Genomic DNA, 17,167 nt, shown 5'->3' with positions numbered 1-17,167 from the left:
GACTCGCCTTTCATGAATCGATAACTTGCATCTCTAATAACAGCTGATCCTTTACAAAGTTGCCAGTTCTTGCATTGATTTTTCTTTCAGTCTGTATAAACCACCTGAAATCTTATCAAAATAACACAGAATAACATCTGAATCATCTATACTAGCAGATCCTTTTTGGATTCATTTTTGCAATGATTTTTAGCTCCGTTTCAGATCCTTTTATGTTGTTTTCTTCATGCCTCAGCCTGTGTAGATTGACTCCCTAAAAGCTGTCGCTGTAAGAGCAGCTGCATTAGCAGGCAGCTGAGAGAAACGAATGCATTTGATGTTAGAGGAAAAGTTAAGGCACAAACATGCTGTGCTTTTTTCTTCAGACCATTTTTTTCTTCAACAGCAGTTGGTAATCAGAGGTTTGGCCATTTGATTATTTGTACCGGTAATATTTTTTTAAAGCGTCAATACAAACTTTCACTGTGAATATACTAGTTATGTGTTTAACTGATTCATATGGAATCAGCAAAAAGCAAAGGCAGCAGTGGAATGGATGGATGGATAATCCGACGGATGGATGAATAAATTAAAGAATAAGTAGATGGATGAATAGATAGATGGAAGGATGCATGAATGGATAGATAACTGGATGAATGGATGGATAAATTAAAGGATAGGTAAATTGATGGATAAGCGGATGGAAAGATGGATACATTAATGGACTGATGAATGGTGGAGAGATGAATTAGTGGATGGATATGCATGTAAACGTTTGGGTGGATAGATTTGTAAAAAGATGGATGAATGGATTTAAAACATGGAAAAAATCTAAATATTTCATATATTTCCAACCTGTTTTCTTCTTTTTATTTTTATTCAGATGTGAAAAACAGTAACGGCTAATATTGGAAATGTATTTGATCTGAAGAGTGTTTTACCCCTTTATTTTATTGTGTGACAAAATGTTTTACAACATTTCATCACATCAATAATACCCCAGCTTACAGTACATACAAGGAGAAACTCTCCATTTTAATCTGGGATTTTCTGAATATTTCCTGGAATAAAAGATAACAAAAGTTTAAAATAACATTTAGTTTTTCGTATCTTTCATGTCTGACCCCCAAAAGTGTTTAACAAATACTTGAGTTTCTACTTTTCCATTTTCTGTTTTTTTCCAGACAAATTCAACGCCTATGTCACCTTAAAGGTCCAGAATGTGAAGAGCACAACCATCACAGTCCGTGGAGATCAGCCATGCTGGGAGCAGGACTTCATGTTGTAAGTAACATACTTTAATATTTACAAAAGTATTTAAACCACTTGAACCTTTCTGCTTTTGTCACATTATATAACCACAAACTTCTGCGGTTTTCAATTGGATTTCATGTGACAGACAAACATGAAGGAGGGCAGAAATGGGAAGCAGAAGATTTTTGTATTCAGCCATGCAAGGAAAACAGAGTTAAAATTTAAAAGTCCAAGAAATGCATAAAGTAGCTTTACAAAATTAAAATGTCACAAAGTAAAACAGTTATTAAATGGATAAAGAATGAAATAAATAAATAAATATTAAAATAAACAAAAAATAAACACATAAACATTTTTAAAATATCAGTTTTTGATTTGTTTCATAGGGACATTTATTTCATGCGATCAAATAAATGTTTGTTCCATTTTTATTATTTCTATTGATGATAAAAACAGAGTTTAAAAGATAAAAGTCCATGAAATGCATAGTGTCACAAAATAAAACGGTTATTAAATGAATAAACAATGAAATAAATCTTGAAAAAAAAAACTTTTAAAAATATTTTTGTTTTATTTTATAGGGACATGTATTTCATGCAACATATTTACAGATAAAGGTGTTTTTATCTTGAATTCAATGTTTTAATATATTTTGTACAGTTCTGGTTTGAATATGTTGTTTTTTTTATCAAGTTAGTCTGTATTCTCCACTTAATGATGAATTGATTACTAAATTATTTGACGATTATTTTTAAAAAATCAATTAATCACATTTAATCCAATTAGTCATTTCAGCCCTATTTAACATCTAAATTAATTTATTTCAGTTTGGATCGTCGCTTTGCTTTATTTTTCTGGCGTTCTTTTGCAAAGTGTTGTCACTAACGGCTTGTTTGCCCCCAAACCTCTGGGATGTATCAAGACAAATGCAGAGAGAAATTGGTGCCTCAGACGCTGTGGCAGCCTGCAGATGAATGCAGGCCAGGTAGCCATTGCAAGCTGACTTGTTATCTGGTCTAAATGGGCCTCTGTGGCATTGAAAGTGGTGCACAGCAGCGGCCGGTGGGACTTCGGTCTGGCTGGCTGACACGGCCTCCTAAATGGGAATTTGGGCAGAAGCAGGTTGGATGGATGGAAAGTGAAATTACCTGCCAGATAAGTGGATGAGCCAGTTAGAAATCTAATGAATTGTCCAGCCCATCCTGATTCCAGAGGGCATGGAGGTAAAGATGCACCTGATTTAGAAATCTGCTGGGTCTTTTTACGCTTCCTGCTCTGTTGTAAGTGGTGATGTTGGAATCAATGTGTGAGGAGAAAATCAGCAATTTGTGTGTGGAAGTATTGTCTGATGGGCAAAACATCCTTGTTAGGTCGTTTGAATGGCATCCCATAATTATTTTTTTTAACTCGTCCTGCATCTGGCAGCTGTGCAGAGAAACACTGATGGCAAAATGAGGTTTAGTGCAAAAAGGCGCATCTGAAGAGCAGAAAAATCCAGATTTAATTTGGAAAATCTCATGATAAGTAATGATTGTGCCACAGCTACTAGCAGACCGGCTGCTAATTTTTCTCCAAGCCCATTGTGCCAACCGGACTGCAATATGCACAGAGGGGGATTTTTGACAGTTTTACTTTGAACAGTTGGTCTGCTCTCTGCTCACAGATTTTCTTATTTCAGTGTTTAGAGTACGGAAGACGATCAGGGCCACTGGGGGGAAAAAAGAATTATTTAATCTTTAATAGAATTATGACTTTTTTCTCAGGACTATGACATTAATCGACTGAGATCAAAAGTCAGAGTTCTACGATTAAAGTCAAAATTCTGAGAAAAAGGTCGGAATTCCACAAGAATTATGAGAAAATGTATTTTTTTCTCAAAAAAGTCAGCATTCTACAATTAAAGACAAAATTCTGAGAAAAAAGTCACAATTCTACGATTAACGTGTGTATTGCAAAACAATAAAGGGTTAGTGCTGATGCTCATGAGTAATTCTTTAAATCATACTAGATTAAATTCAGTGACGCTGCAGACTGAATTAGATCTTACTCCACAGAGCCGCAAAATCAATTCCCAATCTGGCCGCTGCCTGCAGTGTAGTGCAGTACATCACGCAGCAGTTCATTCATTTTAAAGCTGTTATCGGTTCTGTGTTTTCTGCAGTGAACTTCAGTGCTTCAGTGATTCTCCTAGCAGCAGGAAATGATGCTAAACAGCTTAAAAAATAACCTGATGTACAATACAGCTGCAGATTCCAGTTAAACTGATATTTCTATACCGAGCATTTAGATGACATGCTAGGCTAATGTTAGCATTTTTACTTTGCTTTAATATGACTCTTTGATTGTCAATTAGTCAAAATCTTACCAAGTATTTTTGGTCTAGTTTTAGTTCAAATGTTTTTGTACATAAACAAACCAATAGACAACAAGATGTATGAGGATGTTTTAAGTAAGTAATTCCTTAATATTGGTGAAAAAGTTATTTTTCTATTGACATATTTTTTCACTTAACACGGGAAAAATGTCTGGTTATAAGTGAAATAATGGTACTTGTACCTTGTTATTAATAATAAGGAATTATTGGCTCAAAACAAGCTCTAATGTCTTGCTGAAAAGTTACTTAAAAGCTAATTTTGTCTCATTTCAAGCATGCTAAGATATTTGCACTAGAAATAGACCAAAAGTACTTGGTAAGATTTAGTTTTTTTGCAGTAAAGAATGGGCTGGTCTAAGCTCACAGATGTATGTGTTTTATTTTAATTGGAAAACAACTAAGGATACATTTATTTAGATGTTTGGGGAGAAGCTCTTCTGATTATTGATCGGTTTGTCTGATGTTTCGGGTCATCGCCTACTCTTTCCTTCAATTAAGGTCTGCTAAAGTATCAACAAATTGTGACCTTTTTCCTTCTGCCTGCATCAGCCTGTATTAAGTGTTTGAGGAGTGACTTTATCAAATTACAACAACAGGAGTGATTAACGTCTGTCTGTTGGAAACCCTTTCCTCCTCCTCCTGCCCTTCTTCATTCTGCTTCTCTGACTCTGATCTGCAAAGTTTCTTACATCTGGATGTTTAAATAAGACGAAATAGTTGGATGCTACGTATTGTTCTTTATAAATCCAATTCATGGTGTGTCGTCACGTTGTTTTGCATTCAGATTTTTTATATATTTTAATTGGAATTTATTGAATAGAGGATGGGGAAATGCAGCTGACTTTACTAGAAGTGATCATTTGAACGGATGATGTATTAGTTCTATAAAAAAGGGATTAGATTTATGCCAAAAAATTTTGAGATTGTCAGAAATTTTCTTGAAAAATCTTTGAAATTTCTGAGCTTAAAAAGTTGAACATTTGCTAGTAGAAAACTCAGAAAGTTTTAGACTAATTTTAGAAATTTTCTAGAAACAAAGTTGGAAATTTCTGAGTTTGAAAAGTCAAATATTTGCTAGTAGAAATTTTAAGAATAATCTCAGAACTTAAAAAAAAAACTTGTAAATTTCAATTTGAAATGTCAAAAGTTTCCAACTTTAAATGTCCATTTCTTGAAAAGTTCTGACATGAATTTAAAAATGTGAGTTTTTGCCAGAAATCTGAGACCAGGCCTGTCACAATAACAAATTTTGCTGGACGATATATTGTCAGTAACAATATATCTTTGACAAAGACAATATATCATCTGGGACAATAAGTGATAATATTGTTGTCATTGAGACGATTTTCAATTAACATATTGATAATAACACAGGTTTGCTCTCTCAACAACCAAAAAAACGTTCATTTTGTAAAGAACACCAAACACTCAAAGTGTCAAAACAGAAACAACAAAACCATAAATAAGATGGAATGTTTTGTCTCTGTGATCAAAATTGTCCTTTGAAAAATATTAATCATCAGAACTGAAAGGATCAATCTCATTTTAACTGATTAGGTCCTGTTAAACATCTTCCAGGAAATGGGTAAAAGTATTGATAAATTTACATGTGGGCATTAAAAACCCATCTCATGCATAAACCTAACTGCAGCCTTTCAACTTAAAGAGGACTATCGACTTCAGCTTTGGCTTGTGTGAGTGCACAACCGCTTCCTTAAAACCACTTTCATCTGGGAGGAATGAAAATCATTTTGTTGTAGATATTATTGATTTAATTAAGAATACCGATAGGGTCAGTTAACACAGTGACGCAGGGTTGGGTGTTGAGTATGGACTCTAAGATTTAAACAGCCAGAAGTGCTGAAACATTGATGATCATGTCAAAATCAAACCAACTCAACAAGACTGATGGCATATAGAAGAGCATTGCCAAGAAGAAAATGCTGTTTTCTCGTTCCTGATCCTGAAACGGCCGTGTGTGTTTGTGCAAAGCTTTCCCAGCAGGAACATGTTTGAATTTCACCGCTGTCTTCACAGATCTCCCGTCTGTCTGCTCTCAGTCTCGGCTCAAACACACACAGTGTCCTTCTGGGTGTTTAAAAATGCACCGATTCTGACAGTTTTCACCAGAGACGCAACTCAGGAACGTCATTCAGACACCAGATATGTTTTTAATCATAAAACTGCATAATCCCATAGATTAAACTGAGTCAGTAATAGAAACTGTATTCTTTCTTTCCATTTCCCTCCCTTTAAACCAACAGACTGTCATCTTATGTAATATGAGATTAAAGCAGCTCACCTTGACCAAAATGTCATTTTTAACTGCTAATAAATCATATTTTTGACTCATTTAAGATTCAGATTTAGCTGAGAAATTGTAAAATTAAAGGTACAACATGTCACTTTTATAAAATGATTTTTTAAATAATTGTTAAAACTATGACTAAACTTTAAACTGCTGCTGCGCAAGTTACTGACATGCATTAATATGCCATTATCAGTACATTACTTGAAAATGGTCTCAAAAAAATTATCATTAATCGCAATAATTATTGGAACAATTTATTGTCATCCAAAAGTCAATATCATTCAGAGTTTTTCTAAAACAAGTAATCAGCAAAATTTCTTATTGTGACAAGCCTAACTTAAGCCCCATTTAGTCTGCTTTGATCAAACTCCAGTTTGTTTGTCAGTTTGTTATACAACACAGGGCATTCTGGGTAAAAGCAACCAAAACAAACGCACAAGTCTAGCGCTAGCAGCAGAAATGGCTTTTGATGTTTTCCAAAGACGAGAGAAATCCTACAAGTACTAAAATCTGACGCTACTTCATTTTTGTTAACATTTTATGAAAAAATAAGTTCTGTTTTCTTTAGAGGTGTTCGAGTCGTTTCCTTCTGTAATTCTTGGTGCAGCGCCACCACAGGTGAGGAGGGGAACAGGTTTTTGAATTAGTTTGACTGAATGTGAAATCGAACCGCAGCAGCTGAAAATGTAAAAATTTATTGCAACTTTGGTCTCCAAATGAACCGAGTCATCAGATATTTTATGACTTTTGTCCCCCATAAGGCCAGAAAATCTCCTTAATTGGCAACTTAAACAAGTATATACACAACTTAGCTTCTCCCACCCACTGTCTCTCCATCATCTGAGCTGCTGAGCGTCATCAGAGATGATTGACAGGCAAACCGAGGCGACATGAATGTGAATGAGGATGTGAATATGAATATGCAGATGAGCAGGGGAGACAGTTGGCTTCTGTTTCTCTTTAGAGAAAATGACAGCTGTCATTTTGGCACTTATTGTTTCTGCACAAAAACTGGTGAACCTCGTGACCTTAAGGGGGAAGAAGATTTGTGCCGGACTGAAGAATAAAAATAAATCCCATCTTAGACCAGATGTATGCTTTCTTTTGATTGGTTGTGATTTTAACATGAGCTTCACTACATTTAGCTAATATTGAAAATGGTCCTTTCATGTGTTTATATATAAAATCCAAAGTTGCAGGTTAAAAGCAGTTTGTCGTGTTTTGTGTTATGTTAGGTACGGTGGCTGACGGGGCAAAAAGCGCTGCAAACATATTAATGATGCAAACTCCAAAACACAATAAATAAGTGCTACAGAAAAACGCGACAAATAACGAAAATTTTAAATATGAAACACTAATACCAAAAAACAAAAGTCCTCCAGACCACTAGGGGCAGTCAACTAGCAAATCTGTGAGATCAGACCCTTAATAAAGACAGGATGTCCAAAAGGAAGACAGAATTTATGTTATGCTTATTTTCTTTTTACACATTTTATAACAGCAGCATATTTATGTTACCTGCTCCATACTCCCCCTAGTGTTCTGGAGGACTTTCGTTTTGTGGAGCGAATTTGCAATGTTTTGTACTTGCAGTTGTTTTTGCAACGTTTTCCCTTTGCTCCTTTTTTATTTGCAGTATTTTTCTTGTTTGCAGAGTTTTACTGATCCATTTACTTTTTCTTTTTTCTTTTTGTCTGTTTTGAGGTTCATGTTTATTCCCGTGTTTGCAGCAGGTTTCGACGTTTGCTGCTCCTGTCGACCATTCGTTCAAATGAACACCTTAAGAAATATTTTTACTTTGACTATTTTAATAAGAGCAAAACATTTATTTGCCGTATTCCTCAGCACTTTTCCTTAGGTACCTTTAAAAGCATCCAATCTGCTGATCTGAGAGTACAAGTTGGAATATAATGGTGAAACAGTTCAGCAACATAAAACGGAGCCAAATTATTAATGCATTTCAAAACAAATCTAAAATCACTTAGTACAACGCTCAGGTACTACTGGTAGGTTGTTTATACTGTGTTTGTAGTGATAAAAGTATAAGCTTGACTCCTTTAAATGATTGTAGTTGTGACCAAGTGTAAAGACTGTTTGCTGTATTTTGTGTTTGCTCATTTCCACAGCGAGATCAGCAATCTGGACTCGGGTCTGGTGGTGGAGCTGTGGAACAAAGGTTTGATCTGGGACACTATGATCGGCACAGCACTGATCCCGCTGGACACCATCCATCAGTCTGATGAGGTAACCGTTTATTTAATTAGCAATTAACACATTATTCTCACAATTTATTGATTAATTGGGTAAACGAAATGGCACATTCTCCCATTTTTTTCATTTAAATGAGATTTTATTTACACAACATTTCTTTAGTGAATGTTTGATAATTTTTAACAAAATACGTCTTGAAGTAAATTTTTCTGCCATAAACATGTTAAATTTCAGCCCTTTCAGCTTGATTAGTGCAGTGTAGGGCTGATTGTTGATTAGTTTTTGGATTAACTGATTAATAATTGGGTAAAAAGGTAATTAAAACATTTTTAAAATATATTTTTGCATAAACTGCCAGTTGAGGAGTTTTGGGTAAAATATATTTACCAAAAATAAATGTGTTTTTTTTTTTGTTTTTTTATCTTAAAAAATGTCTTTTTAATCTTAAAAAACAACAACCTTATTTTGCATATGTAAGAACATATACATATATAATTTTGATATATAATTAAAAAACGATTAATCTGATTAATCATTTCAGTTCGAGTTTTATCATTTTACTGTACAGAGAGAAATCTGAAAGTTATTTATTTGTTTTCGACATTAAGTAAAATTTCATAACATTCTCCTCAATAAGCAAATATAAAGCTCTTTAGATCTATGGCCAACAATAAAATTCAAGCATCGCAAAGGATATTTCTGGCCTTTAACTGTTCTTTCCAGTTGAGACTTTAAATTTAAAATACATAGAAAACTGACATTTCTGACAGAGTCTAGTATTTGTTACTATTAGGGAAGGTTTCAGAAGAAAACAAATAAATTCAGTAAATTACTGGGAGGAGTGAGTCTTTCACTGCCTTGTTTTGAACCACGTTAACATCACTGATGATCAGCAGGAAGAGAGAGACCCATTATAAGGATCAATAACTGTATTGATGCACAGATGGGAACCTGATTGCTGCTTTAAGACGAACCTAAAGAAATGCAAATGAGTGTCTTGGTAGTTTCCATCTGTTTTTCTGAGAGTTTCCTGTTCTCCAGGAGGGACCAGGAAGTTGGACGGCTTTGGACTCGGAGGTGTTGATGAAGGAGGATCAGATCTGCGGCACCACAAACCCAACGCCTCACCAAGTGCTGCTGGACACTCGCTTTGAGCTTCCTTTTGGTGTGTATCACGTCGGGCTGAAGCGATTAATCACGATTAATCATGACTAATCGTGATTAAACTTGATTAAACTTGATTAATCGATTATTCAATTAATCATCAACTAACTTAGTAATCGATTAATCATTACAAACACTCAATAAAACCCCCAAAAAAGAAGACTCAGAGCAGTAATTAAGCCCAAACTGTAAAAGAATAAATATACATTTTGTCTGTAAACATATTCTACCCAAGACTCCTAAAGTGACATAATTTTAGGTTCAAATTCTGTAAAAAAAATCTCCTTCTAAGACTCCAATTATTAATCGTTTAATCCAAAAAATAATCAACAGATCATTTCAATACAGTATTGATGTTAAATCAAGCAGAAAGGCCTGAGATATTAACATATTGATGTTGGAAGTATTATTTGTTTTAGTTACATATGCATCAAATTACCAGGCTAGGAATGATATGTAAATAGGTTATAAAATGTTTTCTTGTTTAAAAATGGAAATTGTTTATTTTCAAATTTTAATATAGTTCTAATATTTTATAAAATAAGCTTAAATGAAAATCTGTTTATGAAAATGTGTTGTCCGGTTACGCGATTGTCCATCAGAATAAACGATTATAAAAATAGTTGCAGCTCTAGCAGCATAACAGACAGAAAGCGGTACTCCTCTTGCATGTTTATTGATGCTTTTATTTAAGACATTTTAGAGAACATAAGTGTTAAAAATACAATGAAATGCTGCCCATGGATCACAGTAGTCACTGACACCATCCCAGTGATCTCCTTATTGTTTAGATATTTGGCACATTAGTGGTGCCAGAAAACATTTTATAAAGTTACAATATGTTTTTTTACTCAAACTGGTAATAAAGAGGATTGTGGGGCAGCTGCACTGCTTGATTTGTCCAATTATTTTTCATTCATAAGAGAGGAATTGAGTTCAAATTCAGTGATGTAAAACTCAAGAGAGAACATGCTTTTTGCAAATTGAAGTAATCAAATCACCAGGACAAATTCAACAAACCACTAAACTGAAAGATTTACTGTCTTTACTTTATCATAATTACTAAGCTAAAGTTACTATAAATCCTTCTTTAGCTGCTCACAGCTGCCTGCTCTGTTTTACTCACTTCACTTCCTGTTAAATGGTGGAACATGTGGAACTACCATTAGGCTGCATTAAGTTTTTATGATGGGTTACACTCTGTTAATCTTTCACAACCTTTTCATTTTTATTTCCTGCTCTCCTTTTTTTCCCAGCTATCCATATTAAACTCTTCCTGCTCTGGGATCTTGTTTTATTTTTCTTCTTTTACATGTTGAAACCAGATATTTACATACTCTGAATATAATTTTTTTTTCTCTGTCTGAAGTTAAATCTGACCAAACGTCTCTTGTTTTAGCTTGGTTAGATTTCCCAGATAGACACAGGACACAGGTTGAGGATTTCTGTTTGCTCAGAAAAAGCCGTTTTTAGACCATTAAACCAAACACAAGAGCCTGCTGCAGAAACATGGGGAGAGTAAGGGAAAACGTGTCTATCGGTTCATCTTTAGTTCATGTAAAGTTGTGTTGCATTTTGTTCGTGTTGATGCTGGAGACTACAGCCGGACATTATAAACTTCACTTAATTATACTCCTGTTTAAAACCTGCATTGGCTTTAGGGAAACCCTGAGCTGCTGCTGGTTAATTTGATTCTGAGGCCTGGAAAGAAAAGTTCCCATTTATCAGCCATGAAAAATGCATGACTTTAAGGTTTGAACACGTTGAGGTGAGAGAGTCCAGAGCAGAGAGAGAGCAGAGATCAGGGTGGAGCTCCAGCCTCCATGGTCTTTCATTTCTTTCTCTACTTTGGCTGACTTAACTTCTGATTTTTCCAGGATTATCTGCTTTATTTTCTCATTTTGTTTCTCCACTCATCACTTGACATATCCCTGCCTGCCTGCGGGTCTTTCTTCTTAACTTTGTTGCTTTCCTCCATCTCCTCGGACCAGATATCCCAGAAGACGAGGCGGAGTACTGGACCAGCAAGCTGGAGCGGATCAACACCATGCAGATCCACGACGAGGTCGGTTCAATGACTGTTCACTGATGGTAATCTGAAAAAAGGCCAAAACCACTTTCTGTACCTTATCTTTTTATTTGAAGTGCATTTGAAGTTTTGTATGCATTAGAGTAAATCTGCAGGTTTCAAAGATCGAACATGAAGCATAATGCATCTTTTATCTATATTATATGTAAATATTTGAACTACCAGATGAAGTTTTAACAGAATTTAATCTTTTTAATCATTATTTTTTTATTATTCTGTAAAAGAGCTTTTCGCATTAAGAAATTTAAACTGTGGAGGAAATAAAACTTTTTTTTTTCTTTTAAAATACCAGAGTTTAAAGTTTTATCTAAACTCAGTTCAAAGGGTCTTAAAATAAAACTAAATCTCAACTACAACATGAACACTGTTTTAGTACAACCCCTGTTTCACATTGTAATGTACAGTCTTTAGGTGAAACTAAAACATTTTTCCTTGTTGTCTGATTCTTTTTTTTTTTTTTTGTTAATCTTTCATTTACTTGGAAAGTTTTACCTTAAAGCATCCCTGTCTGATTTCCCTGCTGCATTTATACATTTTAAATATTACTTATGTCTTTGTCTTGAAGAAATACAAACTAATTTTCATCAAATTAAAACAAGATCTGGTTTTTCTTTGAAATCTGTCCCTTTTATTTGCTTTTATAAATAAAATCTGTTTGGCTCTCTGCTGCCACCTTGTGTCAAATAAAGGTTATAACTACAGGGAACAGATGCTGGAATCACTTTAAAATCATTTTATTCTTTATTTTTTTCACCTTTCCTGTTGTTTTTGCTTCTTTTTTCCCAGTATCCGTTACCAGGAGAGGTCCAGAGAAGAAGAATGGCGTCGATGCCGTCACAGTGCTGTAAGTCCACAGACAGTCAATATTTTGTGCATGCAGGTAGAAACAAGTCTTTGTTCTTATTTATTTATTTATTTATTTTTTTAGAAGTTAACTGATGAATTCAAACATAAATGAGTATCTGTCTTTATCTTAAAACAAATTTGATTAATGACCGATGTGTTGGTTCTAATTTGGCAGGATAATTGTATAAAAAAAAAATACAGTAATTTAATTTCGCTCTTTCTTGACAGAAAAGCAGATAGCTCATCACTTTGACACATATTTCATCCAGTCAAACACATTTGGTTTACTTCCATGCACAACAGAGTTAATTTTTCAGTAACACAGTTTACTTTTCTTCTTTGGAAACTCTCCTTCATCCCACCAGGCAGTTGGAGTTATTTTGGATGGAGTGATCAGCAAAGTATGTAAAGAGGTTGTTTGGTGTTTTTTACCACCTGTGATCCATTTTTCTCTCCATATTTGCATGTTGCAGAATGGTTTGCTGTCTCGCTACAAAAAAAATCTTGTGTGGAGTCTCATTGTTTTGTCTGTCACACAGCGTTCATTTTGTTGTGTTGTTTGCCTGCTACCACAAGAGGGAGCCATTTGTTCAAATATTTTGTTGCCTGAATGTTTTCTTTCCATCCTTAAAACGCATTACATCTCATAGTGAGGTTATAAACTGAAAAAATGGAGGTGGAAATGCTTCTTTAAAGTATTTGCGTTGTTTCCACTCCAGCGTATGATGACCACGACAGCGCCGTGGACGACCGAGACAGCGACTACCCCAGTGAAACTGGGAACCGGCCACCGCGGTTCCACAACACTTCCCAGACGAATTCATCCGTCCATCAGTACCCCATAGGCCGTAGAGTCCAGCATCAGAGCCTGTCGAGGGAGTCTGACTCTGTTCACAGTTACGATCTAGACAATAGAGAAACGAGGGCAAACAGGTAAACACAGACATGTTTTTCTGCCTAGGCAGCATCACATACTGGCAAAAATGTAATTCACTTGTGTATATCTGCATATATATCTGGGTTAAAAGTTTTGGCAGTAACACAAGTGTGGAGATTATTTTGTCTTTACACAAATCCCCAATCTACCATAGAGGAGTGTCAAAAGTGAGATTTTTTTTTATGAATTTTGTTTGCAAATTAATACTTTTTGACCGAAGTGAAAGGAAGTCTTCAGATGAGAAGCAACCCCAGACATGGATTATTTTGGGAGGTTTTCCTCTAATTCAATTGATTTAGAAAATAGTTGCACACCGATAAATCAGCTGATCTTCCAAAATTTTTCCTAATTTTGTGAGATCAATAATCGGCCAATACTTAAATGTGAAACCAATCTTTTGGACTTATCCCCCTCTGCGAAGGTCTGAAAATCTGCTATTAGGTTGCACAGTTGGACATTTAAATAATAAATTCACTTAATAGAAACGCACCAATTTTGAAAAAACATTTTTGATGAAAATCTTTGGCTCTGGAATGATGTGTTTTTCTTTTGGCTGTGTTGACATTGGTTAATGGAAACACTTTTTTGTTAATAGTTGATTGATAATGTTTTGTAGACATATAGCAAGCATGACTAAAGCATGATTTAAAGCATGATAAAAGCCAGTTTTTTGTTTGTTTTTCAAAATGATTGGACATGCAGGTAATTACGTAATAATTTCAAAGCAATGTGAGAAAATGAAGCCAGAAAGTTCTCAGACATTTGTGTCACTGTAAAACTTTTGGTATGGCTTTAGTTATTTAATATTACCCTAACATTTTGTTGACACTTTCAGTAAATCAGTAGTTTTTCTAAATATTTTTAAGAAACTTTTCTAAGAAAGCTTTCTTTTGTATAACAACTGCAGATGTTGTTTTTAGGCTAAAGCGATGAACCTGTCATGCATTTTGTTGTCATTTTAAACATTTACCTGTCTTTTATTCATCTGTATGTACATTGACTCTGACTTTCTTTGATCTTTTCTTTTAGATCATGTTTAATGCTTCTCTCTGTTGTTCCTCTATGATTTCCTTCCTTTATTTTTCTTTCTTTGCATCACATTCCACCTCTTCCTGCATGATATACTTTTATTTATCCAATCTAGACGATCAAACAGCAAAAGAGGCGTTAGAATAATTCCTGTAGACTCAGGTATGGGTGTGGAGGACTGGGAGAGTAAATATAATGTGCCTAACTCGGGTGTACTGGATGATTATTTAGACACTGAGCAGAAACTTTGGGAGGATGAAGATAAAAGTATCATCTACCGAATCAGTGACAGCTGTGAGTCCAAAGGCAGCAGATTTTATCAGACGGTAGAGTGTGATGGTCTATCCCCAGAGGACATGCTGGAGCCAAATGACGGGGCACCCAGACAGAGGCATGGCTTTGGCAGTGGGGAAGTACGATTAGTTTACAAGGCAGCCGGCAGCTTTGAGGATGAATCATCTCCTCCTGAAATTGACATAATTCCGTCAGTCAAACAGCTGAGACAACCGACAGACAGAGAGAGTCTCCTTTACAAGACCAGATTGTGGGCCAAAACCGCTTTAGAAGACACTTTGGAGAACTATGCTGCTTTTCGTGAGCAGGAGACTGCGAGGGAAGAAGCTGCTAGGGTCAGAAGACGTGTTGACTATAACTCGCTTGGCTCTGATGAGATGCAGTACTCATTTGGATCTGAGGAAGAACTGGAAGATCTGACATTCACTGAGGGAGATGCTAATTTTGAATATGAAAGCTATGGCTACTCTGGCAAGTATATGGAACATTTTGAAGGACAAGATTTTTCAAGAAAAAGCAGAACAACTGATCAACAAGATCCAATGCTATCTCCTGTGGAGGACCCAGATGATGAATACATAGATCCAATGGGTGAACTGCGGAGCTTAGTCCACTCAGTGTCTGAATACCTGGCAGTGAAAGAGGAGGAGGTCAACAGCTATGAATCAATGCCCAAGCCACCAAGAAGAAAACTACCTGCTCTACCAACTGATGCAAAAATGTTACCACCTGAAGACAATGACAGTAATATGACCAAACCTGATGTTAAAGAGGAAAGTCCTGTTGAACAAGGCATAACTGGGGTGAAAAATGCAATGAGCTCATTGTTCAGCACAATCACAGGAGCAAAGTCTCCAACTGAGGCAGAAGCCTCTAGTACTTCATCTCCCCAGCCACCACAAACTGATTCTGGTATTTCAAAATTGTTATCATTTATCCCTAAATCTAATACCGAAACCCCTGAAACTCAATGTGCATCTGCAACAGAACCACCTACCTCCCAAACACCACCCCAAACCGAATCAGGAATTTCCAAGCTGCTTGCATTTATTCCCAAAAGTGGTGGTACATCTCCACCAGTGGCCATAGTTCCGCCTGCCTCTCAGGAGCCCTCAACAGAGAAAAAGTTCTCTCTACAGTCACTTTTGCCTTTTCAATCCTCTGAGACCAGTAGACAAGTGGAGGCCAACCAGACGCCTACCCAAGCTCCCACAGACGCACAAAGTAGTTCAACAGCTGGTAACCAGTCTGCATCTGGGTTTGAATCCATGTTAGGAAGGCTAAGTCCTTTGAGGCTTTTTTCCAGCTCACCATCTCCCAGAGAGACATCACCACAACCACCGGAGCAAAGAAGTCCATCTGCTGCAAGCAAAGAATCCCAACAAGGGCAAGTAAGTAGAGGCACCAGTCCTAGTAGAGAAGGCTCACAAACAGAGCAGCAGTCATCAGGAGAGATAAGACCAGGTTCTGCAAGTGGATCAGTTGATCTTTTCCCAGATACAGGAAGCGGATCAATTGAGCTTTCCCAAGAAACGGCAACTGGGTCAGTAGAACTTCTTCCAGAGACTGAGTCCTCTGGTGAGCTACCTGACATTCAGCAAAGAGGAACATCTTCAGTGTCTGAAGCAAAACCTGAGGGAAGTTCAGAAGAAACTGGATTCTTCAGTCCTTTTAAGAAATCTCTCTCCACCCTCATGTCTGCGGTTCCTCCAGAAAACCCCTCGCATAGTGATACCAAGCCTGCCGAGGAGTCATTTCTAGGCAGCAAACTGAAAATTCCATTTTTGTCAGAAAATGTTTCCACAACAACAGCACCTAAAGCAGAAGGAGGTATGTTGTCAGGGATTCTTAAATTTGGAATAGGGGAAGATTCTAATGTCACTTCAAATACTTCAACGCCTGCTCCATCAAGGTCTCCCTCTCCAAGTCGTTCTTCACTTCTTGAAAGTGCTCCCAAACAAAACACTGGAACCGGCTGGTTTTCTAACCTTTTTAAGGTGACTCCACCTGAACCTGCCAAAGAACCAGAAAAAAACCAAGTGACTCCTACTGTGACACTTACCAAACCTAGTGAACAAACTGAACCTCATTCTGAGCAAATATTTCCCGACACACCAAAAGATACTGCTTCCAGTGCAGAGCAGTCCTCTGAGGGGCAAACTTTGCAGGAAATAAATGCTATTTCCCAAGACCAAGAACCTCCCAAGGTCAATGCAGGCACATCACAACCAGAGACCTCACAGCCTCAAGGATTTCTTTCTGGGTTGTTAAAAATAGGACCAACAGAATCTGTGTCATCCGATAAGAAAACCCAGGAAGGAGAAGGACAGTCTCAACCGAGTGGTTTGTTTTCTGGTATATTTTCATCACCTTCCCAGCCTTCCTCTCAACCACAGCCGCAACAATCAGGAGTGTTTTCTGGATTCCTAAAGTTGGCCTCTGATACTGTTTCGGGTTCTGCAAATCAGTCAACAACCCCAGGAGGTCAGTCTGGCCAGCCTCCATCTCAAGGTCAAGGGCTCTTTTCTGGACTGTTGAAAAAAGCTACAGATACAGTAACTGGGACCCAGCCAGTCCAGTCAAGTCAAGATTCCCAGCCAAGTGACGCTAAGCAAACAATGGTTAAGGATGGGCCAGAAAAACACTTGCCTCAAGGATCAGATTCACATGCTGAGTCGA

At 36.5% G+C, this 17,167-nt stretch overlaps 1 protein-coding gene across 1 annotated transcript in view; it reads left to right on the top strand.

The window, feature by feature from the left end:
- The window catches only part of LOC107835740 (uncharacterized), a 36,069-nt gene extending 20,062 nt beyond the window's left edge, over positions 1–16,007 (top strand). Inside the window, exons 3-12 of the mRNA XM_016669115.1 lie at positions 1,164–1,263; positions 8,045–8,162; positions 9,171–9,294; positions 11,285–11,358; positions 12,169–12,226; positions 12,594–12,629; positions 12,948–13,161; positions 14,310–15,727; positions 15,810–15,879; positions 15,986–16,007. Coding sequence (XP_016524601.1) covers positions 1,164–1,263; positions 8,045–8,162; positions 9,171–9,294; positions 11,285–11,358; positions 12,169–12,226; positions 12,594–12,629; positions 12,948–13,161; positions 14,310–15,727; positions 15,810–15,879; positions 15,986–16,007 — 2,234 coding nt within the window. The remainder of the gene's footprint in view (positions 1–1,163; positions 1,264–8,044; positions 8,163–9,170; positions 9,295–11,284; positions 11,359–12,168; positions 12,227–12,593; positions 12,630–12,947; positions 13,162–14,309; positions 15,728–15,809; positions 15,880–15,985) is intronic.
- Positions 16,008–17,167: the final 1,160 nt, after the last annotated feature.

Source organism: Poecilia formosa, unplaced genomic scaffold (assembly GCF_000485575.1).
Source record: "Poecilia formosa unplaced genomic scaffold, Poecilia_formosa-5.1.2 Scaffold20, whole genome shotgun sequence".
Lineage (NCBI taxonomy): Eukaryota > Metazoa > Chordata > Actinopteri > Cyprinodontiformes > Poeciliidae > Poecilia > Poecilia formosa.
Note: the sequence above shows the minus strand (reverse complement) of the source record. Positions and strands in the feature narration are given on the sequence as shown.